We start from the raw sequence: 24,203 nt of genomic DNA, 5'->3' as shown, positions 1-24,203 counted from the left end.
TCTGGGAAAGAAGCGCGGAAGCGGTTTCCTGGGCCTCCGGGCGCGCCCAGGGCCGGGGCCCTTTCTGCAGAGGTTGCCGCGGCGGAGCCCTGCGCGGGTCCTGCCGACCCCTTTACCCTGACAGGGCCTCGCCGTGGGGTCTGAGGGGCCGCTGTGAGGTGCATGGCGCGCCGTTTCCTCTCCAGGAGCTCCTCTCAGGAATACAGCCCGAGAGGATCTGACCTGTATCAGCCCAAAGGACACGGGGACGAGCGCCATGACGGGCGGGGACACGGAATCTGCCGGCCCGGAAGTGCAGGCTGCGCGCGGCGGCCGGAAGCGCCTCGCGGGAGGCGGAAGCGGTTGGTGCCCGCGTGGTTTGGCGGGTGCAGGTGGAGTCCGGCGGCCGGGTCATGTCGACCCTCTGCCGGAGTCGCAGACACGGTTGGAGCACATGAGGTATACGGGCAGAGTGCGGCCAGATCGGGCGTCTGTCAGGAAGGAGTTTATTTTTTAAGAGACGGGAGTCTCGCTCTGTCACCCAGGTAGGAGCGCAGTGGCGCGATCTCGGCTCACCCCGTGGGCTACAGCGATCCTCCCGCTTCAGCTTGGCGCGCACCACCAGGCCCACCTAATTTTTAATTTCTTTTTTTTCCTCTTGTAGAGATGGAATCTCGCAATGTTCCCTAGGCTCATTTCGAACTCCTGGCCTCAAGTGATTCTCCTCCCAAAGAGCTAGGATTACAGGCGTAAGCCGCTGCTCCCCGCTAGGACTTTTTTATTTTTTATTTATTTATTCATTTATTTTGAGACAGAGTTTCACTCTTGTTGCTTAGGCTGGAGTGCAGTGGTGCGATCCTGGCTCACTGCAACCTCCGCCTTCCAAGTTCAAGTAATTCTCCTGCCTCAGCCTCCTGAGTAGCTGGGATTGCACGCAGCTGCCACCATGCTAGGCTAACTTTTATATTTTTAGTAGAGATGGGGTTTCACCATGTTAGCCAGGCTGGTCTGAAACTCCTCACCTCAGGTGATCCTCCCACCTTGGCTTCCCAAAGTGCTGGGATTACAGGATTGAGCCATGCGCCCAGCCCCAAATTCACTTTGTAAGTCTTGTCTTGTACAGGGAATAGCTGAAGCTTTGTAACCAATAATTTCATACTATGAGTATGACAGTTCTATCCTAATGCATTAGTGTTAAGCTTCTTCCTACAATCCTTGGAAGAGGAATCACAAATCCTAGGTGAAATCATTAGGGCCCAAAGTTCTGCTCTGAAATCTAGGAATAAGAGTAAACTTAAGCCAGGTATGCTGATTATACAAGAATGTTGCTTTTCACAAATCCATTCCTTTGCTCTTATTTTCACAGGAAGAATAAAAATGTCTCATAAGCAGATGAAGGAAGCTTTTGTCAGTAACCTCAATGGAACCACCGTGCTGGAAATCACCCAGGGATTGTGCTTTCCTGCATTCTGTATCCTGTGCAGAGGATTCCTGATCATTTTCTCACGGCACATATGTTCTTTTTCACATACCTGGAAAACTAGATTCTTCATTGACTTTGTTGTCCTTATAGTTCCCATGGTAGCCACTTTGACCATTTGGGCTTCATTTATTCTCCTTGAGCTTCTCACTGTAATTATCTTTGGGGCAGGGCTGTTCTATCAAATATACCAAAGGAGGACTTGCTATGCCAGAGTTCCTTTCCAGAAAATCCTTGAAAAATTCTTGAACATCAGAGTAGAATCAGAATACATTCCAGCTATCTCCTGTTTCCGTGTAATTACTAGTGCATTTACTGCTATTGCTATTTTGGCTGTGGACTTCCCACTTTTTCCCAGAAGATTTGCCAAAACTGAGCTCTATGGGACAGGAGCAATGGATTTTGGAGTAGGTGGCTTTGTTTTTGGGACTGCAATGGTTTGTCTAGAGATCAGGAGGAGAAAATACATGGAAGGGTCCAAATTGTGTCACTTTACAAACTCACTGTACTCTGTTTGGCCATTGGTCTTCCTAGGAATTGGACGATTAGCCATTATAAAATCAATAGGCTATCAGGAACATTTAACTGAGTATGGAGTTCACTGGAACTTTTTCTTTACCATAATAGTTGTGAAATTGGTAACACCACTGCTTTTGATTATTTTTCCCCTAAATAAGTCCTGGATTATTGCCCTCAGCATTACTGTATTATACCAGCTAGCCCTTGACTTTACCCCACTGAAGAGGTTAATATTATATGGTACTGATGGTAATGGCACACGGGTTGGTCTATTAAATGCCAACCGCGAGGGAATAATCTCTACCTTGGGGTATGTGGCAATACACATGGCTGGTGTACAAACAGGGTTATATGTACATAAGAAAAGATCACATATCAAAGACTTGATAAAAGTAGCCTATTGTCTTTTGCTGGCAGCTATTAGCCTCTTTATATCTCTTCATGTAGTTCAAGTAAATGTAGAAGCAGTATCTCGAAGAATGGCAAATTTAGCCTTTTGTATTTGGATAGTTGCTTCTAGCCTGATCCTTCTTAGTAGTTTATTACTGGCTGATATAATTTTGAGTTTTGCCAAATTTCTAATTAAAGGCGCTCTAGTACCATGTTCTTGGAAACTTATCCAGTCACCGGTTACAAATAAAAAGCATTCAGAATCTGTAGTCCCTGAAACTGAAAGAAGGGAACCCAGTCTTTGTTTAATCACAGCTCTAAACAGAAAACAGTTAATATTTTTCTTGCTGTCAAATATAACAACTGGCCTGATTAACCTGATGGTAGATACATTACACAGCAGTACCTTGTGGGCCTTATTTGTGGTCAATCTCTATATGTTTTCCAACTGTTTTATTGTATATGTACTGTATTTGCAAGATAAGACTATAAAATTTTGGTGATCAGCAGTAGGATATATAAGTATTTGGGCAATATTTAATGAAGAAGAATATAAATTGTAAAGAAAATGTGTTTTTGGCAACAGTGTTAACCATATTTTATTATAAAATAATAGTAGTGATGCTTTATTTTTTTTCCTGGGACAGAGCCTCGCACTGTTCCCCAGGCTGGAGTGTAGTGGCCTGATCTTGGCTCACTTGCAACCTCCACCTCCTGGGTTAAAGTGATTCTCCTGCCTCAGCTTCCTAAGTAGCTGGGACTGGAGGTGTGGGCCACCATACCCGGCTAATTTTTGTATTTTTAGTAGAGGTAGGGTTTTGCCATATTGGCCAGGTTGCTCTCAAACTCCTGAACACAAGTGATCTACCCGCCTCAGCCTCCCAAAGTGCTGGGATTACAGGCATGAGCTACGACACTGACCCAATGCTTAATATCTTAATGTATCTCAACAATAAACCAAGAAGAAACAAAGCCTTGTGACTTGTTAGGATGTATGCTATTCTGTATTTTTATTGTATATTGCTTTTACAATAAATGTATATTAAATGAAATGTTTATGTTGACATTTCAGCGTAAACTGGATTGTCAATACTTCTTTATTGCTCAATTAAAATTTTTGAATAAAACCTAGGATTAAGAAGGAAGGGTTTAAAATCAAATACTCCAGTGTGCAGATAGGTGTATAAAAATTAGATACTCACATACTATGAAGACAGACAGTTAAATGCTCCGAAGAATAGACTGAAGGCTGGGCATGGCGACTCACGACTGTAATCCTAGCACTTTAGAGGCTGAGGTGGGAGGATCACTTGAGGCCAGGAATTCAAGACCATTTGGGGAACGTAGTGAGACCCTGCCTACAGGGAGGGGGAGCTTGGTCGCTGTTGTGATTTTAGGTTTGTTTTTGTTTTGTTTCGAATTTGGGGGGTTGTGGATTGTTGGGGGTAGGGAGATTTTTTTATTTAAGCTGCTTCCTCAACTGTTTCAAGCTGCAAATGTTTAAGAGAATAACACCCCCCACTCCCACAGGAACCGCTGTAATTAAATCAGACAGTAGGGAGACTGGGCTGCTCCCCTCAAAGCCACAGCCCTTGGATGTTCCTTTTCCGAGAGCAGAAGGTCTAGGCTACAGGGATGGGGAGATTGGCTCCTGTGAGTCAGGCTCTGTTTGGGGCTTGGGCCCTGGGATTGGGAAAAGGGGATGGGGCAGACTTTGTAAGCATATGCTAGGTATGCGGTAGTCCTGTAGAATTTAGTGAAGAAACCTTATACAGTTTTTAATTTTTATATAAACTATAACTCAGACCCAAGCTACAAGGTTGGAATTTTGGTTGTCGGTTTTTTTTAAGTACCCTGCCTGTATAATTGCATCAAAATCCTCCACCCCCGCCCCCATGTTTGTATTTTGGGTTAGTTTACACTCGCACATACTCAAATTTTCAGTTTTCCCCTTTACAGTCTTCTCCCCTCACCTCCAGGACCCTCCCCCCTTTTTAAAAAATAAATCGCTGACAAGTGTGAATCCCGTGGAAAAAAACAAAAAAACAAAAAAAAAACCTTGACTTGATGTTCAGCAGAGCCTCGTACTCCTGGGCCTGGCGCTGTCCCTCTGCCCAGGTCTGTGCCAGCTCTGACTCCAGGTGTAGCGGGCCTCCACCTCCCTCAGGCTGTTCTCTAAGCTGATGTATGTTGTATTATAGTTTATACACATAATTGAGATAAGTTTTGCTTTGGGACTAGTTCATCTTTTAGCCTACCCTATGCTAGGGATATAAAAAGCCCAGCACAGATTTCCTGACACCTCAGAGCTTGCAATGTAGTGGAAGAAACAGACATTAAACATCTATTGTAAGATGCTAAGTCATGAAGAAAAAGTACAGGTTGTCAAGAGTGTCAAATCAAGAACTGACCTAGTAAGGAGTCAAGTTTTCCCCACAGATGGCTCTTTCTTTTTTGCTAGAGCTGATGAGTGGGATGAAGAGTTGTAAAGTCTTCTGTGTCTGGGGATTGGGGGGATAAATGGCAGAGAACATTCTGGATGGAGGAATCCCTCAGGAAAGTCCTAAGTTGGGAGTGCACCAAGCATAGAAAAAGTGCACATAGAAAAAGGAATGGCATGGGCAGAAAGCTGCAGAGGCAGGCAGGGGGGTAAGGAGAACCAGTAAGAACTATGAGAAAGGGCCGGGCGCGGTGGCTCAAGCCTGTAATCCCAGCACTTTGGGAGGCCAAGGCGGGTGGATCACGAGGTCAAGAGATCGAGACCATCCTGGTCAACATGGTGAAACCCCGTCTCTACTAAAAATACAAAAAATTAGCTGGGCATGGTGGTGCGTGCCTGTAATCCCAGCTACTCAGGAGGCTGAGGCAGGAAAATTGCCTGAACCCAGGAGGCGGAGGTTGCGGTTAGCCGAGATCGAGCCATTGCACTCCAGCCTAACAAGAGCGAAACTCCGTCTCAAAAAAAAAAAAAAAAAAAAAAGAACTATGAGAAAGAGTCATCAAGTACCTAGTCTAATAAAACTATGGCTAAGATTTACTTTAAATCTCTTAAAAATAGAGATGGGGTTGCCAGGGCTGGTCTCAATTCCTGGCCTCAAGTAATTCTCCCATCACAGCTTCCCAAAGCGCTGTATTACAGGCATGATCCTGGCCTATACTAATGTTTAGTATTCTATTGTCTTTTTTTTTTTTTTTTTTTTTTTTGAGATGGAGCCTTGCTCTGTCGCCCAGGCTGGGATGTAGTGGCACAGTCTCGGCTCACTGCAAACTCTGCCTCCTCGGTTTAAGCGATTCTGCTGCCTCAGCCTCCTGAGTAGCTGGGATTACAGGTGCGAGCCACTATGCCCAGCTAATTTTTTTTTTTTTTTTTTTTTTGATGTCTGAACTTTTTATTGGCCTCCTGCTCCCCAGAGGGTCCCCTGCTTCTGCTGGCCTAATGTCTCAGAACTTTGGTGTCGTTGGTGTCAGACACCACTTTGCCATCCACTATCCGGCGGGTGGTGGTCTTTTGGATGGTTTGCATGGAGTTGCTGCTGTCCAGGGCATCACTAAGACTGAAGTCCTCGCCATCTTCCAGCAGGCAGTGGTAGGTGGCGATCTCAGCGTCCAGCTTGACCTTGACTTGATGTTCAGCAGAGCCTCGTACTCCTGGGCCTGGCGCTGTCCCTCTGCCCGGGTCTGTGCCAGCTCTGACTCCAGGTGCAGAAGGATCCCATTGAGCTGCTCCATCTGCAGGGTGTAGCGGGCCTCCACCTCCCTCAGGCTGTTCTCTAAGCTGATCTTCGTATTTCTCATGGAGTCCAGGTCGATCTCCAAGGACTGCACTGTACGTCTCAGCTCTGTGAGTGTCATCTCAGCAGCTTCAACCTCAGTGGACTGTGTGGTGACCACTGTGGTGCTCTCCTCAATCAGCTGAGTCCAGCTCCTCTCGGTTCTTCCGAGCCAGCTCATCATATTGAGCCCGGATTTCTGCCATGATCTTGGCGAGGTCCTGAGATTTGGGGACATCTACCTCCACGGTCAACCCAGAGCTGACAGTCTGGGCTTGTAGGCCATTTACTTCCTCTTCATGGTTCTTCTTCATGAAGAGCAGCTCCTCCTTGAGAGCCTCGATCTCTGTCTCCAGCTGCAGCCGAGTGACATTGGTGTCATCGATGACCTTGCGGAGACCATAGATGTCGCTCTCCACAGACTGGCTCATGGCCAGCTCTGTCTCATACTTGACTCTAAAGTCATCAGCAGCAAGACGGGCATTGTCAATCTGCAGAACGATGCGGGCATTGTCCACAGTATTTGCGAAGATCTGAGCCCTCAGGTCCTCGATGGTCTTGAAGTAATGGCCCCAGTCTCTGACCTGGGGTCCCTTCTTCTCCAGGTGCTCCCGGATTTTGCTCTCCAGCTTCCGGTTCTCGGTCTCCAGGCTCCTGACTCTGTCCAGGTAGGAGGCCAGGCGGTCATTCAGGATTTGCATGGTCTCCTTCTCGTTCTGGATGCCTCCCATTCCTGCCAGACCCCCGGCCATCCCCGCGGCCAGGCCCCCGACCCCCCTGTTGCTCCGGAAGCTGGTGCTGTGCGTCACGGAGATGCGGGAACCAGAGCCCCCGGCGCCTGCATAGACGCTGGCCGCGCTGCTGACCGGCCGGGCGCCGTAGCTGGGCACCTGGACGGAGCCCACGGACCGGTAGTTGGTGGAGAAGCTGGAGCGAGTGGTGAAGCTCATGCTGCCTCGGGAGGAGAGCGAGAGGACAGGACTCAGGCTTTGCCGACGACGGTGGCCTGCCCAGCTAATTTTTGTATTTTCAGTAGAGACAAGGTTTCGCCATATTGGCCAGGCTGGTCTTGAACTCCTGACCTCAAGTGATCCACCTGCCTGAGCCTCCCAAAGTGCTTGGGATTACAGGTGTGAGCCACCATGCCCGGCCAAGTGTGTTTATTTTTGACAGATACAGCAGAACCTCCAGTGTCAGCTCATGAAAAAGAAAACCCAATCCATGTATCTTCAGATTTAGGCCACTATGGTAATTTAAATAACATTTTGTGGTCACAGATTGTCTTACCACATAAAACAATGTGGTTGTATTAATGAAACAACAAAAGCTCTTCTAATCAACTATCATTTTCCTTGCAACTATTAATTTTCGAGGGCAGAGAAGCGAGAGGGAAAGATAACGAGGAGTAAGAAGAATATAATCTGGTCTAGGACTTCAGCCTATCTATGCCCTTCAGAAAGTGACTCACTCCCATAATTTTAATTTTACACAATTATAAACTGGGAATGTCTACCACACATCCACCAATAGCTCTTGTGTTCTGAAGATGACAACCAGTTTTATTTTTTATTATTTCTATTTTTCAGACGGAGTCTTGCTCTGTCGCCAGGCTGGAGTACACTGGTGTGATCGTGGCTCACTGCAACTTCCACCTCCTGGGTTCAAGGGATTTTCCTGCCTCAACCTCCCGACTACAGGCGTGTGCCACCATGCCCAGCTAATTTTTGTAGTTTTAGCTGAGATGGGGTTTCACCACGTTGGCCAGGATGGTCTCGATCTCTTGACCTTGTGATTCACCTGCCTCGGCCTCTGAACACAACCAGTTTTATTTTTATTGAGCATCAATGTCTGATATATATATATATATAAATCATACAAGAACCATATGTTGCTCCCTAGGAGTTTAAAGATAGTCTACGAAGGGCTGGGCATGGTGGCTCACACCTGTAATCCCAGTACTTTGGGAGGCTAAGGTAAATGAATTACGAGGTCAGGAGTTCGAGACCAGCCTGGCCAACATGGTGAAACCCTGTCTCTACAAAAAATACAAAAAATTAGCTTCGGGTAGTGGCAGGTGCCTGTAATCCCAGCTATTCGGGAGGCTGAAGCAGGAGAATCCCTTGAACCCAGGAGTTGGAGGTTGCAGTGAGCCGAGATCATTCCACTGCACTCCAGCCTGAGTGACAGAGTAAGACTCCGTCTCAGAAACAGGCAAAAAACCCAAAAACATCGTCTATGAAGCTAAGAAATAAGGAATTGTTATTAATTCCTTAATAATAAGTATATAGGTAATAGGTAGGCATATGTAATAGGTATATAGGTAATAGGTAGTAGAATCATCTACTACCTAGGTAGTGTGGAGAACAGATCTATCTCATTTATGCCTTCATTTTGTGGCTAGCTTTTCACACATTTGGACCTAAGAAGAAAAAGAATGGTATTTTGCTGATAATTTGTTACAGCTCCATTCCTCTAACTGTTCTTTATTAGGTACCAGCAAAATGTGTTCTGCTGCTGATTGCCTTTGCTTTTGATTTCCTGGCCTTTCAAATCCTTCAACCTTGCATTTCACAATGCCAAAGAAATAACAGGCAACACACAATTGGCTTTTAATGTAGCAATTATTTATTCTGTCAATTAGAGGTATGCTCTCTAAAAGCAGATGCTTTTCATTTTAAAGTACATAGGATAATATTCAAGAAATATTTGCTGCAGTACTAGCGGTTATGGCTGAAAATCGAGCAATAGCGACAAGTGCCTACTCTAAAACCAGGAAGATGCACGGTAAAAACTTCGAAAAATCATTTTGTCATGAAATAATTTTCTAAGCATTTTCCTTGGGATATTGATTTTATTGTATTTATGGCACCCAGGCTACCTCCTTGAGAAACAGCAATTTATCTAGCAAATTATCTGCCTTTTTCACCTTAAGAATACATTTTCATTGAATTCCTATAGTCTGTGAAACACCGTTCAAAGATACTGTGTTCAGCGGACCTAACAGCAACCAAAATTAGGGAAGGTAAGCTCAGATGGAAAAAGATTGTTGTGATCTCATTTTATGATGTTTTACATATGTGTTTTAATATCTTTTCAGAGACTTAAATCCCTAGGCTGAATACTCTTTGTTAGTAGCTGGTGTGTGATCAGTAATCAAAGTAATTAGAATATAATAAATCTTTACCAACCAGAATCCTAGTGAAGTTTAATGGATTTAATGTAGGTACATTAAGGCTGGGCACGGTGGCTCACACCTGTAATCCCAGCACTTTGGGAGGCTAAGGCCGGAGGGTCATGAGGTCAGGAGTTCGAGACCAGCTTGACCAACATGGAGAAACCCCGTCTCTACCAAAAATACAAAATTAACTAGGCATGGTGGCGCATGCCTGTAATCCCACCTACTTTGGAGGCTGAGGCAGGGGAATCGCTTGATCCCGGGAGGGGGAAGTTGCAGTGAACCGAGATAAGGCCATTGCACTCCAGTCCAGGCAACAAGAGCTAAACTATGTGTCACAAAAAAAAAAATGTGGGTACATTAATTGATGTAGCCAATATAGGAGCACCTCTAGATATTGAAAGCCACAGTGTGTATATATATATATATATATATATATATATTATTTTATTTGAGATAGAGTCTCACACTATCATCCAGGCTGGAGTGCAGTGGGGCAATCTTGGCTCACCACAACCTCGGCCTTCTGGGTTGAAGCAATTCTCCTGCCTCAGCCTCCTGAGTAGCTGGGATTACAGGTGTGCATCACCCTGACCGGCTAATTTTTGTATTTTTAGTGGAGACAGGGTTACTCCATGTTGCCCAGGCAGGTCTCGAACTCCTGACTTCAATTGATCTGCCCGCCTTGTCTCCCAGTCTTGGGATTACAGGTGTGAGCCAATGCACCCGGCCTGTATTGCTGTTGTTGTTTTTGTTTTTTGAGGTGGAGTTTCACTTTTGTTGCCCCGGGTGGAATGCAGTGGTGTGATCTCAGCTCACTGCAACCTGCCCCTCCCAGGTTCAAGCAATTCTTCTGCCTCAGCCTCCCGAGTAGCTGGGATTACAGGCCTGCGTCACCACGCCCGGCTACTTTTTGTATTTTTCGTAGTTGAAGGGGTTTCTCCATGTTGGTCTGGCTGGTCTCGAATTCCCTACCTCCGGTGATCCGCCTGCCTTGGCCTCCCAAAGTGCTGGGACTGCAGGCGTGAGTCACCGCGCCCAGCTTTTTTAAAAAAAGAAAAAAATAAAATAAACATAAAATGGGAGATTCTCTAGATTCTAGCTAATAATCACACTCTTCTACTCTGCTAACATGGCCAGAAGACACAAATATGTACCAGGGAATCACACCTTTGGGAATGAACAATGGTTCTTCATTTATTATGTCACCCACCCCTAACAATGACCACACAATGTCCTAAGTCAACACGGCTACGGGTTTTTGCTCTTAATCTCTACGACTCCATGTGATGACCAAAATACTTTTTAAAGGTATCACAGCTCCAGCTTATTCTACCAGGAAATACAACAGCAAATGGTTCTATCCTTCAGATCGCCAGGACTTTCACAGGCTAAATTATCTTTTCAACTCTTTTTTTGGGGGTGGGGGGAAGAGCCTTGTTCTGTCGCCAGGCTGGAATACAGTGGCGTGACCTCGGTTCACTGCAACCTCCCTCCCGGGTTCAAGATTCTCCTGCCTCAGCCTCCCTAGTAGCTGGGACTACAGGTGCGCGCTACCATGCCCAATTAATTTTGTATTTTTAGTAGAGATGGTGTTTCACCATGTTGGTCAGGATGGTCTAGATCTCTTGACCTTGTGATCCGCCCGCCTCGGCCTCCCAAAGTGCTGGGATTACAGGCTTGAGCCACCGCGCCCGGTGACGTCTTCCAATTCTTTTGGTTTCACAACAGACCTCCAAAACCTTCAAGGCCAGAACTGAGCACACGGTGGCGAGAGGAAGTGTCTTCCCAGCAGCTCTGTTTCCTCGGAGGTGGCAGGAGGGAAAGGCCTTCGACCAGTGCCAGTACTTCGTCCCAAGGAGTAACTGCTCACTTTAACTCAGCCCAGGAAGTTCCTTTGGCCAAGACGCACACACACACACACCACTGTCCAGTTTTCTACTTCCCTCCAGTGAAACGACAACCACAAGCTGTCAGCACTTCACTACCTGCGGTCCCCTAGTGGGACAGGGATGCAGCTACGCGGCGGGGCCCTGGCGAGCCGGGGTGTCGGGGCCCTTGCCTCCCCTTCCCGCTGCGGAACGCGAATTCAGTGGCGTCAAGGCCAAGAGACCCGAGGCCAGAGTTTGTCTCTCTCCCCACGATGCTCGTCTCCCTTTCCTTACCGCCTTCCGCCCCCTCTGACCTGGGATCCTCGCCACCCACCCAGGTCCTCCCTGGGCCTCCGCCCTGAGTCAGCCCGGAGTCAGGCGAGTTCGCTCCGCGGCGCCCCTCGGCCTTGGGGAAGCCTTCCGAGCCCGCAAGCCAGGGCCCGACGTTGGGCGGATCGCCCCTCCTACCAGTCCTAGTTCAGGTCTCGCAGAACGGCTGAACTCCGAGGGCGACGCCGGTCCTGCCGGCGGGACTGCCAGGGCGGCCCCCCATCCCCGGGGCGCACATCTCTGCAGAGGAGACCCCGGCGCGGCAGGCCCCAGTCTCGCGAGATGACAGCGGCCCCGCCCGGCGCCGGGCCCCGCCCGGCCCCACCTTCCCCTTGTCCCCCGCCCTCCCTCCCCCACTCCCCGCGGCGCGAGCGGCTGACTGCCGGAGAGGAAACGGCATTCGGAGCCGCGCTCCCGCCCAGGCCGGCCCTGTCGCGGGCCTCGTCAGCTGGTAACGGGGAGCAGAGGTGGGGGTCAGGGAGGCGACCACGAAAACGCTGAAGGTCGGAACCGACAGCCTCCTCCGAGAAGGGTGAGGAAAGGGTCCGAGCCTCCCTCTTCCCGGGACTCCGCAGAGCCGTGGCGGGGTCGACCCCTCCCAGGGGCGGGGTCGCGCTGGGCAACTGCAGTCCAGGGGCCGGCTGGGCGGGGTGCGCCTAGAAACCCGGGGAAGGGGGTCAGCTGAGGGAGGAGGGCATCCGGGCGGCGGGCGGCGGGGATCGGGCTGTGGGGCTGAGGCCAGGGGTGGGGGGTCCTGGGGCGGGGACTTCCGCGGCGGGCGGGGGAGCCCCCGCGCCGGACTGTCCCTTCCGCCTCTCCTTTGGACCCTGACGGGAGGCCAGCGGGCGGGCGGGGGCCGGCCGGGAGGGAGGGAGGGAGCGCGGCGCGAGGGGGCGGGTCCCGGCGGCGCTGGGCGCTCATTGGCTGAGCGCGTGTGGAATCGGGTGATGGGAAACGCAGCCCGGCTCTCCCGTCCCCTCCCGCTCCTCTCCCTGCCCCCCGTGGCGAATGTGCTGCGCGGCGGCGGGTGCTTACGCTCGCGGGGTTTGGCTGTTGCAGGCAGGAGCTGGGAGGAGGCGGCAGCGGCGGCGGCGGCAGCAGGAGCGGCGGCAGCGGCGGCGGCGGCGGCGGCGGCAGCAGCTGGGAGGAGGTGGTGACGGTGGCAACGGCAGCGTCGGGGAGGATGGCGCGACTGGTGGCAGTGTGCAGGGACGGGGAGGAGGAGTTCCCCTTCGAGAGGAGGCAGATTCCCCTCTACATAGACGACACCCTGACGGTGAGCGGGCCGGGCCGGGCTGGGCCCGCCGCTCCCCTGGCAGCTGTTTCCCCTCCTCCCCTCCCCCAGGCCGAGCGCTGCGCACTGGAGAAAGAGTGTGTTGCAACTCCTAGGCGAGGCCTTCTCTCCAGCAGGCCCCACGGACTCGCCTTTGCAGTGGGTCGCTTGGTAACCTCTGGTCGGCCCAGAGCTGCGTACGCACTCCCTGTCTCTAGATCTTCCTTGTTTTGGAATCTTCTCCCTTGACCCTTTTCCTTTAGGAGACGCTGCTTTTGCCAAAGCACGGGTCTCGGAGAGGGAGTTGAAGGATCTTGGGCGTTTAGGGCCTACCCCTTCCAGAAACCACCTATCCTCGGGGAGGCTTAATTACCTGGAAATGTCGCAGCTGCACTGCTACCTGTGCATTGTCTATTTTGATACCGGTAGCTCTCACTACATAAGCTTAGTTACTGAGGGCAGAGTGACAGGCTCTGGTACAGTCAAGATTCCACTAACATGGTTTGATTTCGTTGCAAATAGTCCCGTCTTGCCCGATGCATTAAAACTCTTGAAATGTTTGTACTGCTAGGCCTTGCCTCTTCAAAATGGGCTTTCTTGGCATTATTTAGTTTACAGGTGGACTTTTTTTTTTTTTTTTTATTTAAGCAAGCCAAATTGTTGAATGTGTAAGAGTACTATAAAAAGGTGATGGCTCATCTTCAGTGTTAAGACCCAGTTCCGGGTACTTTCTTCTTTAGAGTTGGTAGTGTAGCATTACCGACCCTCTGCCCTCTGTTGCTGTACTATTTCCTTTAAAAGGAAATGGCTGAAATTTGAATTGAATCTGAACAGGAAATGAGTGCAGTTGCTTGCCACTATTTCTTGAGAAATTAACCTTTTCCGAATATCTTTTGAAATCTGCGTTTTGATGATGCTGAAGCTTTTGGATTATACATTGGCTTATTTCGGTAAGGTGCAGCTAAGTCTCTTCATCTCATCAGTATTCTGCTATCAAAGTCAGTTGATTAATTTTGTCCCTCAATATTTTTTTTTTTTTGCAAATATCTACCGAAGTTTTTTCAAATTTTATGTAAAATGCAAGTCATTGTAGAGATGCCAGTCTATGCCTTTATGCTTGCCAGTCTCAATTAAGACTTGATTGAGCTGCAGTACTCTAAAAAGGATAAGAGCTATTGAATGACTCAATTTATTAGAATTTTTTAAGTGACAGCATCTACAATTATTCAAGTGCATTTATTTTTCATGAAAAAAGGTAGAATGATTTGTTCTGACAAAAAGTAAATAGTACTGATGCATTAGAAATTACTTGTGTGCCTTCATTATGATTTCTGTACTTTCTGCATTAGAAGTATAACGGACTTGTATTTTTAAATAGTTGAAACTAGCACTGTGATCCAATTAAATGATGCATTTCTCAGTTTGGATTCCGGATAGGAATTCATTTGTTGATACTTTCTTTTTTTCTCTCCCCCGCCAACATAAACACTTTATTAAAGCATATAGTTTGATGTCAGCCTTTGAGGTTTATTGTCCCAGAATGGCTTTGGAGTTAAAAACTCCACAGAGTTTGGATGTAAGATTATAATTGAGTAACATCAAAACAGGGAAAACCAACATAAATTAGGCTTTAAAAGACACTTATTCGTTCTTGGAATACTCACATGACCACCTTTGTGAATGCAGCACATTAATACATCTGTCACCTAGCACTTTAAAATGGCCAACTTTTTAGGTGCTTTTATACTGTATTCTCTCCACAGTGATATGACTTTCTAAAATTTTCCACTGGAAAAGATGTAACCTTGCAGCGTGGTTTAGCACTTACTTTGCACTGTATCTGGTGGTTGAATTTTGCTTTTATTGTACTGTGGACTTGTGACTAAGGCAAATAAAAAAACTCACTTAGTTTAAATATCTCAAAATAACGTTTAGGAAAAGGTGCAGTTTTTCTTTGCTTCAGAATGGGTTTTTATCACAAAGGAACGAGTGAGACGATTATTTCTGTTGGAACTTCTGCACAGTCATTGAATGCTGTGAGTGAATGTTAGTGAAAATTCTTGTCAAGGGAAACAAGTTTCTTTGAGGATATTCTACCAAATATTATTGAAAGGGAGAATACAGAGCAAAACACCTGTTGGGAGAGAATGGGAAGAGGGAAGAAATTCCTGTATCAGAGTTTTATGCTCTGCACTGGTCCTTTGATAGTTGGATGGCAGTGCGTGCCTAAAGTTAAGGTTAGGTTTTGTCTTTGTTCCTAAGGTCTATAGGTAATGCACTGAAGAAACATCATTTGAACTTATTTCAAATAGTAGTCTTGGAATTTTGGTAGTAGCTAAATATTGCAGTATAGTAACAATGTTTACAGTAAGTGGCAAACTTTAGCATTTTAGTAGGGATGCTGAAATCTCTAGCCTTAGTTAAACTGGCAGTTGTAACTTGGACTTGTAAAAATGAAATTAACAGACTTGTATGTAAAGAAATATGCGTGCAGTGTCTCATGGCTGTAATTCCAGCACTTTTGGGAGGCTGAGTAGGGCGGATTACTTGAGGTCAGCAGTTCGAGACCAGCGTGGCCAACATAATGAAATCACGTCTCTACTACAAATACAAAAATTAGTCAGGCATGATGGTGGGTGCCTGTAATCCCAACTACTCAGGAGGCTGAGGCAGGAGAATCCCTTGAACCGCGGAGGCAGAGGTTGCAGTGAGCTGAGATCGTGGCACTGCACTCCAGTTTGGGCGACAAGAGCAAGACTCAGTTTCAAAAAGGAAAAGTAGCCTTAGGCTGGGCGCTGTGGCTCACAGCTGTAATCCTGCCACTTTGAACGGCCGAGAGGCAGGCGGATTGCCTGAGCTCAGGAGTTCAAGACCAGCCTGGGCAACATGATGAAAACGCGACTCTACTAAATTACAAAAAAAATTAGCTGGGTGTGGTCGCATGCGCCTTTAGACCCAGCTACTCAGGAGGCTGAGGCAAGAGGATTGATTGAACTAGGAGATGGAGGTTGCAGTGAGCTGAGATCACATGACTGTACTCCAGCCTGGAAGGCAAAGTGAAACTCTGTCTCCAAAAAAAAAGGGCTCTTTTATGTGATATGTTGTATCCATGTTTAGAAGATTACCATGGTAGTTCACTGGTTTTGAACACTTGAGTATAGGGGTGATGTAGGTGTATTTGAGAAAATCCCAAGTAAGCTGGTGGAATGGTTGAAATATTTAAGATAGTTTTATACTGTGTGGCTAAAATGGTATTTAAGATTTCTCTAAAATAGAATACAGATTTTATTTTAGAGAAATCTTTGAAGAATAAGGTGTTTTTGTTTTGTTTTGTTTTGTTTTGTTTTTTTATAAAGACGGGGTTTCACCATATTGGTCAGGCTGGTCTTCAACTCCCGACCTCAGGTGATCCGCCTGCCTTGGCCTTCAAAGTGCTTGGATTACAGGCGTGAGCCACCTTGCCCTGCCTTTTTTTTTTTTTTGAGGCAGAGTCTTGCTTTGTCGCCCAGACTGGAGTACAGTGGCATGATCTTGGCCAATGCAACCTCTACCTCCAGGGTTCAAGTGATTCACCTGCCTCAGTGTCTGAGGTAGCTGGGATTACAGGTGCACGTCACCACGCTTGACTAATTTTTTTGTATTTTTAGTAGCGATTGGGTTTCACTGTGTTTATCACGCTGGTCTTGAACTCCTGACCTCAGGTGATCTGCCTGCCTCAACCTCCTGAAGTGCTGAGATTATAGGCATGAGCCATCACACCCAGACAAAATAGATATTTTTTCCAAAATCTTGAAAAATAACTGCAAAACCAGTTACCCTTAATTATACTTCTCAGGGATAAGCAGCAGGTGTAATTTCAGTCATAGACACACACATAGATGTAGAGTTAATATGTTTTCGGTAATGTTTTATGCCCTGATTTAGTTCACTAAATGTAATTTTGAAAACGTTTTTTTCGGCCGGGCGCGGTGGCTCAAGCTTGTAATCCCAGCACTTTGGGAGGCCGAGGCGGGTGGATCACGAGGTCGAGAGATCGAGACCATCCTGGTCAACATGGTGAAACCCCGTCTCTACTAAAAGTGCAAAAAATTAGCTGGGCATGGTGGCACGTGCCTGTAATCCCAGCTACTCAGGAGGCTGAGGCAGGAGAATTGCCTGAACCCAGGAGGCGGAGGTTGCGGTGAGCCGAGATCGCGCCATTGCACTCCAGCCTGGGTAAGAAGAGCGAAACTCCGTCTCAAAAAAAAAACAAAAAAAAAAAACACGTTTTTTTTCTTGTCATTCTTTTTTTTTTTTTTTTTTTTTTTTTTTTTTTGAGACGGAGTTTCGCTCTTGTGACCCAGGCTGGAGTGCAATGGCGCCATCTCGGCTCACCGCAACCTCCGCCTCCTGGGCTCAGGCAATTCTCCTGCCTCAGCCTCCTGAGTAGCTGGGATTACAGGCACGTGCCACCATGCCCAGCTAATTTTTTGCACTTTTAGTAGAGACGGGGTTTCACCATGTTGACCAGGATGGTCTCGATCTCTCGACCTCGTGATCCACCCGCCTCGGCCTCCCAAAGTGCTGGGATTACAAGCTTGAGCCACCGCGCCCGGCTTTTCTTGTCATTCTTAAACATTTTTAATGGCTGTGTAATATTCTGTTGTATGACATTCCATAATTCTTCCACTGTTGGACATGGAGGTTCTAGTTTTTGCTATGAATAAGAATGTAAATAATGCACAAATCTTTGCATTAAAATGTTTTCTTGCTGGGCACAATGGCTCACTCCTGTAATCCCAGCACTTTGGGAGGCTGAGGCAGACAGATCACAAGGTCAGTAGATGGAGACCATCCTGGCTAACACGGTGAAACCCTGTCTCTACTAAAAATACAAAAAATGAGCCAGGTGTGGTGGGAGGTACCTGTAGTCCCAGCTACTTGGGAGGCTGAGGCAGGAGAATCGCTTGAACTCGGGAGGCGGAGGTTGCGGCAAGCGGCGATTGCACCACTGCACTACAGCCTGGGACGACAGAGTGAGACTCTGAAAAAAAAGATTTTTTCTCAGGCTTTTGGAAGTGGAATTACTGGGTCAAAGGATAAGAACCTTTTATAAAATTTTTGGTACATGTTGTCAGATTGCTACAATATTTCTTTTTGTCTTTTTTTTTTTTTGAGATGGAGTCTCCGTCATCCAGGCTGGAGTGCAGTGGCACAATCTCAGCTCACTACAACCTCTATCTCTCAGGTTAAAGTGATTCTTGTGCCTCAGCCTCCCTCCTGAGCAGCTGGGATTACAGGCACCTGCCACCATGCCTGGCTACTTTGTATTTTTAGTAGAGAGGAGAGAGACTGGAGCTTCACTATTTTGGCCAGACTGGTCTTGAACTCCTGACCTCAAATGATCCGCCTGCCTCCGCCTTGCAAAGTGCTGGGATTACAGGTGTGAGCCACCATGCCCAGCCAGATTGTTACAATATTTCTGCATGGCAGTTTACTCTCCTAATTTAAGCCTGTCTAAATAGAGTACTCTAATAAGAGTTTGGGTATTTTTTTTTCCTTTTTGTTCTTGTTTTCATGTACAGCATTAATCTGATGAGAGTTCTTAACTGCCTTACACTTTTAAAAAAATTAAACGGTAGCATATTCACTTAGGAATTAGATGTTTTGCTGTTAAGAGTTTAGCATTTAATGTTTCCTTTCAACTCTTGATTAATTTTACTGAGAGTGATAGATGTTATAAATAGCTGTGTGGATGAAGTAAAAGAGTAAAACCATGACAGTGATTTTAATAAATGCAAATTTAGTATATTGTTGGTTACAACTTGTGAGAATGCACTAAAAACAGATTGTTTTGTGGTCAGGAGAAACCAGGACAGATGCTTAAGAGTGAAAGTGGGTAATGGATTCAATAAACTTTATAAAGCAGTAATTACAGCTCAATGAGTTGCTGTATTTTTGGCTGGCTATGGACTGGCAACCTCTTCATGAAGTTGAATGCTAATGATGCTTCTATAAAACCACACCTGAAATACTTGACAGGACTGCCTTCCTTTAGGTAACCTAGAATCTCAAGATTAAGTCAAGGAAGTGGTTTTAAAGGATGAAGAACAAATTGTGCTACTAGCCTCTTTGCCTTCCCCTTTTTATCTTCATCTGTTAAAACATTAAACCACATATATAGTGATTGGCCAGAAAACAGTAAGGTAAAAAGCCATTGTCCTAAGTGTTTGAAAGGCAAGGACAGAGTAATATTTAGTATGAGTACGTTGTCTCTAGCCACAGTAGTATTGAGTAAATACTAGAGAAAATTTAGTAGTATCTAAGCTGGTGAAATCTGGGGAAGACACGTAGATTCGATCTTAATGTTTCTGTACTAATTAGGTGAAAATGAAATGATTTGAAATGAGTTTTGTTTTTTTTAAATATTTAACCCTGTTATTCATTGACTTTTTAGAAAGAATTCCTAAATTAGATATTATCCATATAATTAAAATATTTTAGGCCAGGCGCATTGGCTCACGCCTGTAATCCTGGCACTTGGGGAGGCTGAGGAGGGTGAATCACCTGAGGTCAGGAGTTCAGGACCAGCCTGGCCAAAATAGCAAAACCCTGTGCCTACTAAAAATACAAAAATTAGCTGGGCATGGTGGTGTGCCAGTAATCCCAGCTACTCAGGAGGCTGAGGTGGGAGAATTGGTTGAATCTGGGAGGCGGAGGCTGCAGTGAGCCAAGATCATCCCACTGCACTCCAGCCTAGACAACAGAGCGAGCCGCCATCTCAAAAAAATAAAAAATTTTACAAATTGGCTTGCAGGCTCAGTATCATTAGATGTGTTCTTTGGCCTCTGTTTCAATTTGTTAAAGCAAAAACAGTTGATCAGAATGAAAATAAATACAGAGCCAGATTTAGAATTTCACCTAAGAACCAGACTGGAGAGACTTTGATTTGGTTAAATAAGGAATATTCTTTGTTTTTTAAATTGGTAGCTTTGATTTTTAAACATTATAGATAATTGTTACTTAAAAAATTATGGCTATTGGTGTGTGGTGAAATGGTGTGTATTTGTATAAAGCAAATGAAAATAAAAATCAAGGTATTAGTTGCTTAAATGGTAGGTTTGGAGTTACCTGCAGTATTCTGTTGAGTCACATGGTTCCAAAAGTTTATATCTTTTTAATGACTTGACAGGATTCCAGAAAATCCGAGTTACTTGAACTATTAACTGTTTTATTGCTTTTATTATAATAGTTTTCTGGACCAGGATTTCCAATACCAGGATTATTAATTTAAAAAAAAAATTGAGACCAAGTTAATTACAATAAATACAATAGGCAGTATGGATCATTCGATATTTTGCTTAATTCAGTCATCCTCAGCAGATCATTTATAGCTACAGCATTAAAACAGACCATTGACTTCAGTTTTGCTTTGTACTGTTAATAAAGTTAATATATGAAAGTGCTTATAACAATGTCTAGTACCTATGAAGTATCTTTATTATTACTTACTGCTACCCCCCTTTGGAGGTATTAATAAGACTGAGAAGGAAAACTAGAAACAAGATATCAGGGTTGATAAACTTGAAAATTGGATAATTGACGTTTGGACATTTCATCTGTATGTATGGAAGAAAAAACTTCTATAATGGTAAAAGCTATTGAAGTGGGCGGGGTGCGGTGGCTCAAGCCTGTAATCCCACCGCTTTGAGAGGCCGAGGCAGGAAGATTGCCTTAGCTGAGGAGTTCGAAACCAGCCTGGGCAACATGGCGAAACCCTGTCTCTACAAAAGAATTAGTCGTGTGTGGTGATGGATGCTTGTAATCTCAGCTGCGTGGGAGGCTGAGGCAGGTGAATTGCTTGAACCCTGGAAGCGGAGGTTGCAGTGAGCCAAGATTGCACCACTATGCTCCATCCTGGGTGACAGAGCAAGACACTGTCAAAAAAAAAAAAAAAAAAAAAAAGGCTTGGATGGGTGTGGTGGCTCATGCCTGTAATCCAAGCACTTTGGAGGCCAAGGCGGGTGGATCACCTGAGGTCGGGAGTTCTAGACCAGCCTGACCAACATGGTGAAACCCCGTCTTTAAAAACAAAAAGGCTCTTGAAATGGAAGCACGTTTCTGAACATGGTGTAATGAATATAGAATTGGAAGCAAGGAGCATTAACTCCCTCCCTCCCATAATAAATAGTACATATGCATTGTAATACATTTGGGAAATACAGGAACACATTCATAAATAAAGTTGTCTCATTACCTAGAGATAGCCGCATCTAATATGTTTTCTTTTTTTTGAAAGATGTGAAAGTATGCACATTAAAAATTTGAATTGTGTTGTACATACAGTCTGGATTAAGTTGGTATTTGCATAATAGTCTATCCTCTTAGTATCTGTCTCCCTGCTTCATGTATCTCATATTCCTCCCTTATCAGATAAGCAAAAACTCTTAAATCTATTGCTTATACTTGGCTTACTTGTTAATGAGGCCTCATTTTGTTGTTAGAACAAGCATGTTTTATTTTTTTTATTTTTTTTATTTTTATTTTTTTTGAGACGGAGTTTCGCTCTTGTCGCCCAGGCTGGAGTGCAATGGCGCGATCTCGGCTCACCGCAACCTCCGCCTCCTGGGTTCAGGCAATTCTCCTGCCTCAGCCTCCTGAGTAGCTGGGATTACAGGCACACGCCACCATGCCCAGCTAATTTTTAGTATTTTTAGTAGAGACACGGTTTCACCATGTTGACCAGGATGGTCTCGATCTCTCGACCTCGTGATCCACCCGCCTCGGCCTCCCAAAGTGCTGGGATTACAGGCTTGAGCCACCGCGCCCGGCTTCATGTATCTCATATTCCTCCCTTATCAGATAAGCAAAAACTCTTAAATCTATTGCTTATACTTGGCTTACTTGTTAATGAGGCCTCATTTTGTTGTTAGAACAAGCATGTTTTAAACTTCTCTAATATAGAAGGAATGGAATGATCATGTCCATTAAAGAAGCAGGTCTTTGGTGTTGGTTGGGGAAGGAAGTGATCTTTTTAAGAGCACATTCAACTGGGTAGGGATAATTTTTTGGCCTTAAATGGGTCTTTTTGTCCTGACTTCACTCTTTGGTTTTGTAGAAGTTTGTGTTCCTTGTTATGTGGAAGCAGTTTGTCCTAGTACTGTATGTTTGATCTTTAACCATGTTTTAGTTAAGATATACATGTGTTACTTTCATTGTTTTGAAGGCATACCTCTCCCTCCCCACATTTTAGTATCTCTGAAATCAGGATGCTGCTTTAATTTTATAACATAGTAAAAATGGCCTATAGTGATACATAACAATGGTACTACTTAAAATCTGTGGTGTGACAACAGATCAGTAAAATGTACTAATTATAAATTCCAATTATGTGACTTACTGAAGCCTCCTTAACATATGCGTTCCTCTGGTAGTCAATTTTGATAATTGAATAAGTATGTCAGTGTGCCCTTTTTGTGCATAATTAGAGCAAACACTGTGTGTTAGGCACTATTCTGGCCGGGCACAGTGGCTCACTCCTGTAATCCTAGTACTTTGGGAGGCTGAGGTGGGTGGATCACCTGAGGTCAGGAGTTTGAAACCAGCCTGGCCAACATGGGGAAACCCTGTCTCTACTAAAAATAAAAAAATTAGCTGGACACTGTGGTGGGTGCTTATAATCTCAACTCCTCGGGAGGCTGCAGCAGGAGAATTGCTTAAACCCAGGAACTGGAGGTTGTGGTGAGATGAAATTGCGCCACTGCACTCCAGCCTGGGCAACAGAGCAAGACTCTGTCTCAAAAAAAAATAAACTTGTGTACTTGGATTAAAAAATTTTTGAGGGGTAGGGTTGGGTGCAAATATGGCTTTAGGGATCTGTTTTTGTTCTGGGAGTATATCCTGTTCTCAGAGGGGTAAAATAATTGATTTCGGTTCTGTTTGCATTTTAAGATGGTGATGGAATTTCCTGACAATGTGTTAAATCTCGATGGGCATCAGAATAATGGTGCACAGCTAAAGCAGTTCATTCAGGTAATAGTTTTTTCAATTGATGTTTTTAACGGTATATGTGTTTAATGTGTTTAATGGTGTATGTCTTTAAAAAGGACTGATTTAAAATTTAGCTGTATTAATTTTACATAGGGTTTTCTCAGTCTTAATATTGCACTGAAATTGCTTTCCTTTTACCATTGCTACAGTAAATATACATAGTTATTTACCTGATTTATGTAACTGTCATTTGAAAAAGAATTGGTGGTGGTGTGTTAATATTTTACATGTACATAAGGCTTTAAGTTCACCAGGCCATCTTTCCTAGTTTTTCAAAGATAAGGTATACAGTTTTTCATTAAAGTTGTGTCGATTTTCTGCTATAGCAGTAATTATTTTGTTCAGACAAAATAATCCTATGTTATGAATTTTGTGATTTTTATTTAATTCCTGAGAAATATAGTACTTTATAAGTATACTTAAATACAACATACATTTGTCCCTCAGTATCTAGGGGGGATTGGTTTCAGTATCCGTATGCAAACCAAAGTCCACAGTGCTCAAGTCCCTTATAGAAAATGGTGTAGTAAGGGCTGGGCTGGTGGCTCAAGCCTGTAATCCCAGCACTTTGAGAGACCAAAGCAGGTATGGATTGCTTGAGCTCAGTAGTTGGAGAACAGCCTAGGCATCATGGCAAAACCCTGTCTCTACAAAAAGTGCAAAAAAGTTGGCTGGAGGTAGTGGCATGTGCCTGGGGTCCCAGCTACTCAGTAGGCTGAAGTGGGAGGATCTCCTGAGCCCAGGAGGCAGAGGTTGTAGTGAGCTGAGATTGCACTGCTGCATTCCAGTCTGGGCAATAGAGTGAGACCTTGTCTCAGAAAAAAACAAGATGTATATTTGCATATAACCTCTGCACATCCTCCCATATACTTTAAAGCATATTTAGATTACTTATAGTACCTAATACAATGTAAATGCTCTGTAAATAGTAGTTATACTGTATCATTTAGGGACTAAGGATAAGAAAAGTCTGTACATGTTTAGTATAGAGGCAACCATCATTTTTTTCCCCTAAAATATTTTTGATCCTTGGTTGGTTGAATTCACAGATGTAGAACCCATGGATACAGAGGGCAGACTGTAATTAAGATATTGAAAGATGACTTGTTTACTTCAGAATTCTTATTTCTACTTTTAGAGAAAACTTTGAAGGGTAATGGTAAATGTGAGAAAATGCTTCTTGGGAATTATTCTACTTTCCCATCTGTTTTTGGTCAACTGCAGTGTAACTATAACTCCATCAGGTAGTAGTTATTTACTAGAGTTTGCTCATTTCTCTGCAGCAGCAGTTCTCAGTCGTTTTCCTACCTTGTCATAACCAGCAGATACCATTCATATGCAGCAGCATGCCAGTTATTCACTTCCCTACGTAGGAAACATGGGCCAT

At 45.1% G+C, this 24,203-nt stretch overlaps 2 protein-coding genes and 1 pseudogene across 5 annotated transcripts in view; 2 read left to right on the top strand and 1 right to left on the bottom strand.

Moving 5' to 3' along the window:
* Positions 1 to 256: 256 nt before the first annotated feature.
* On the top strand, positions 257 to 3,451 carry PIGW (phosphatidylinositol glycan anchor biosynthesis class W). The gene is made up of 2 exons (XM_010339697.3): positions 257 to 341; positions 1,346 to 3,451. The coding sequence occupies exons 1-2, from the start codon at positions 257 to 259 to the stop codon at positions 2,869 to 2,871; spliced, it is 1,611 nt and encodes a 536-aa protein (XP_010337999.1). The 3' UTR covers positions 2,872 to 3,451.
* A 1,859-nt stretch (positions 3,452 to 5,310) lies between these two features.
* Positions 5,311 to 11,824, bottom strand: LOC141581774 (keratin, type I cytoskeletal 18 pseudogene; annotated as a pseudogene).
* A 37-nt stretch (positions 11,825 to 11,861) lies between these two features.
* The window catches only part of GGNBP2 (gametogenetin binding protein 2), a 45,860-nt gene continuing 33,518 nt past the window's right edge, over positions 11,862 to 24,203 (top strand). For all 4 annotated transcript variants that reach the window (XM_039476496.2, XM_039476494.2, XM_074388065.1 and 1 more), the window contains exons 1-3: positions 11,862 to 12,046; positions 12,574 to 12,790; positions 22,718 to 22,798. In XM_039476496.2, coding sequence (XP_039332430.1) covers positions 12,698 to 12,790; positions 22,718 to 22,798 — 174 coding nt within the window. In that variant the 5' untranslated portion in view covers positions 11,862 to 12,046; positions 12,574 to 12,697. The remainder of the gene's footprint in view (positions 12,047 to 12,573; positions 12,791 to 22,717; positions 22,799 to 24,203) is intronic.

Source organism: Saimiri boliviensis, chromosome 17, assembly GCF_048565385.1.
Source record: "Saimiri boliviensis isolate mSaiBol1 chromosome 17, mSaiBol1.pri, whole genome shotgun sequence".
Lineage (NCBI taxonomy): Eukaryota > Metazoa > Chordata > Mammalia > Primates > Cebidae > Saimiri > Saimiri boliviensis.
The sequence above is the reverse complement of the archived record's forward strand: the minus strand, read 5'-3'. Positions and strand labels throughout refer to the sequence as shown.

What these genes read in the sequence shown, in the direction of transcription:
- PIGW (XM_010339697.3), top strand. Translation starts at nt 257, where the DNA reads ATGACGGGCGGGGACACGGAATCTGCCGGCCCGGAAGTGCAGGCTGCG. An exon ending in CCTCGCGGGAGGCGGAAGCG is followed by an intron (nt 342 to 1,345) that starts GTTGGTGCCCGC and finishes TTATTTTCACAG; the next exon opens with GAAGAATAAAAATGTCTCAT.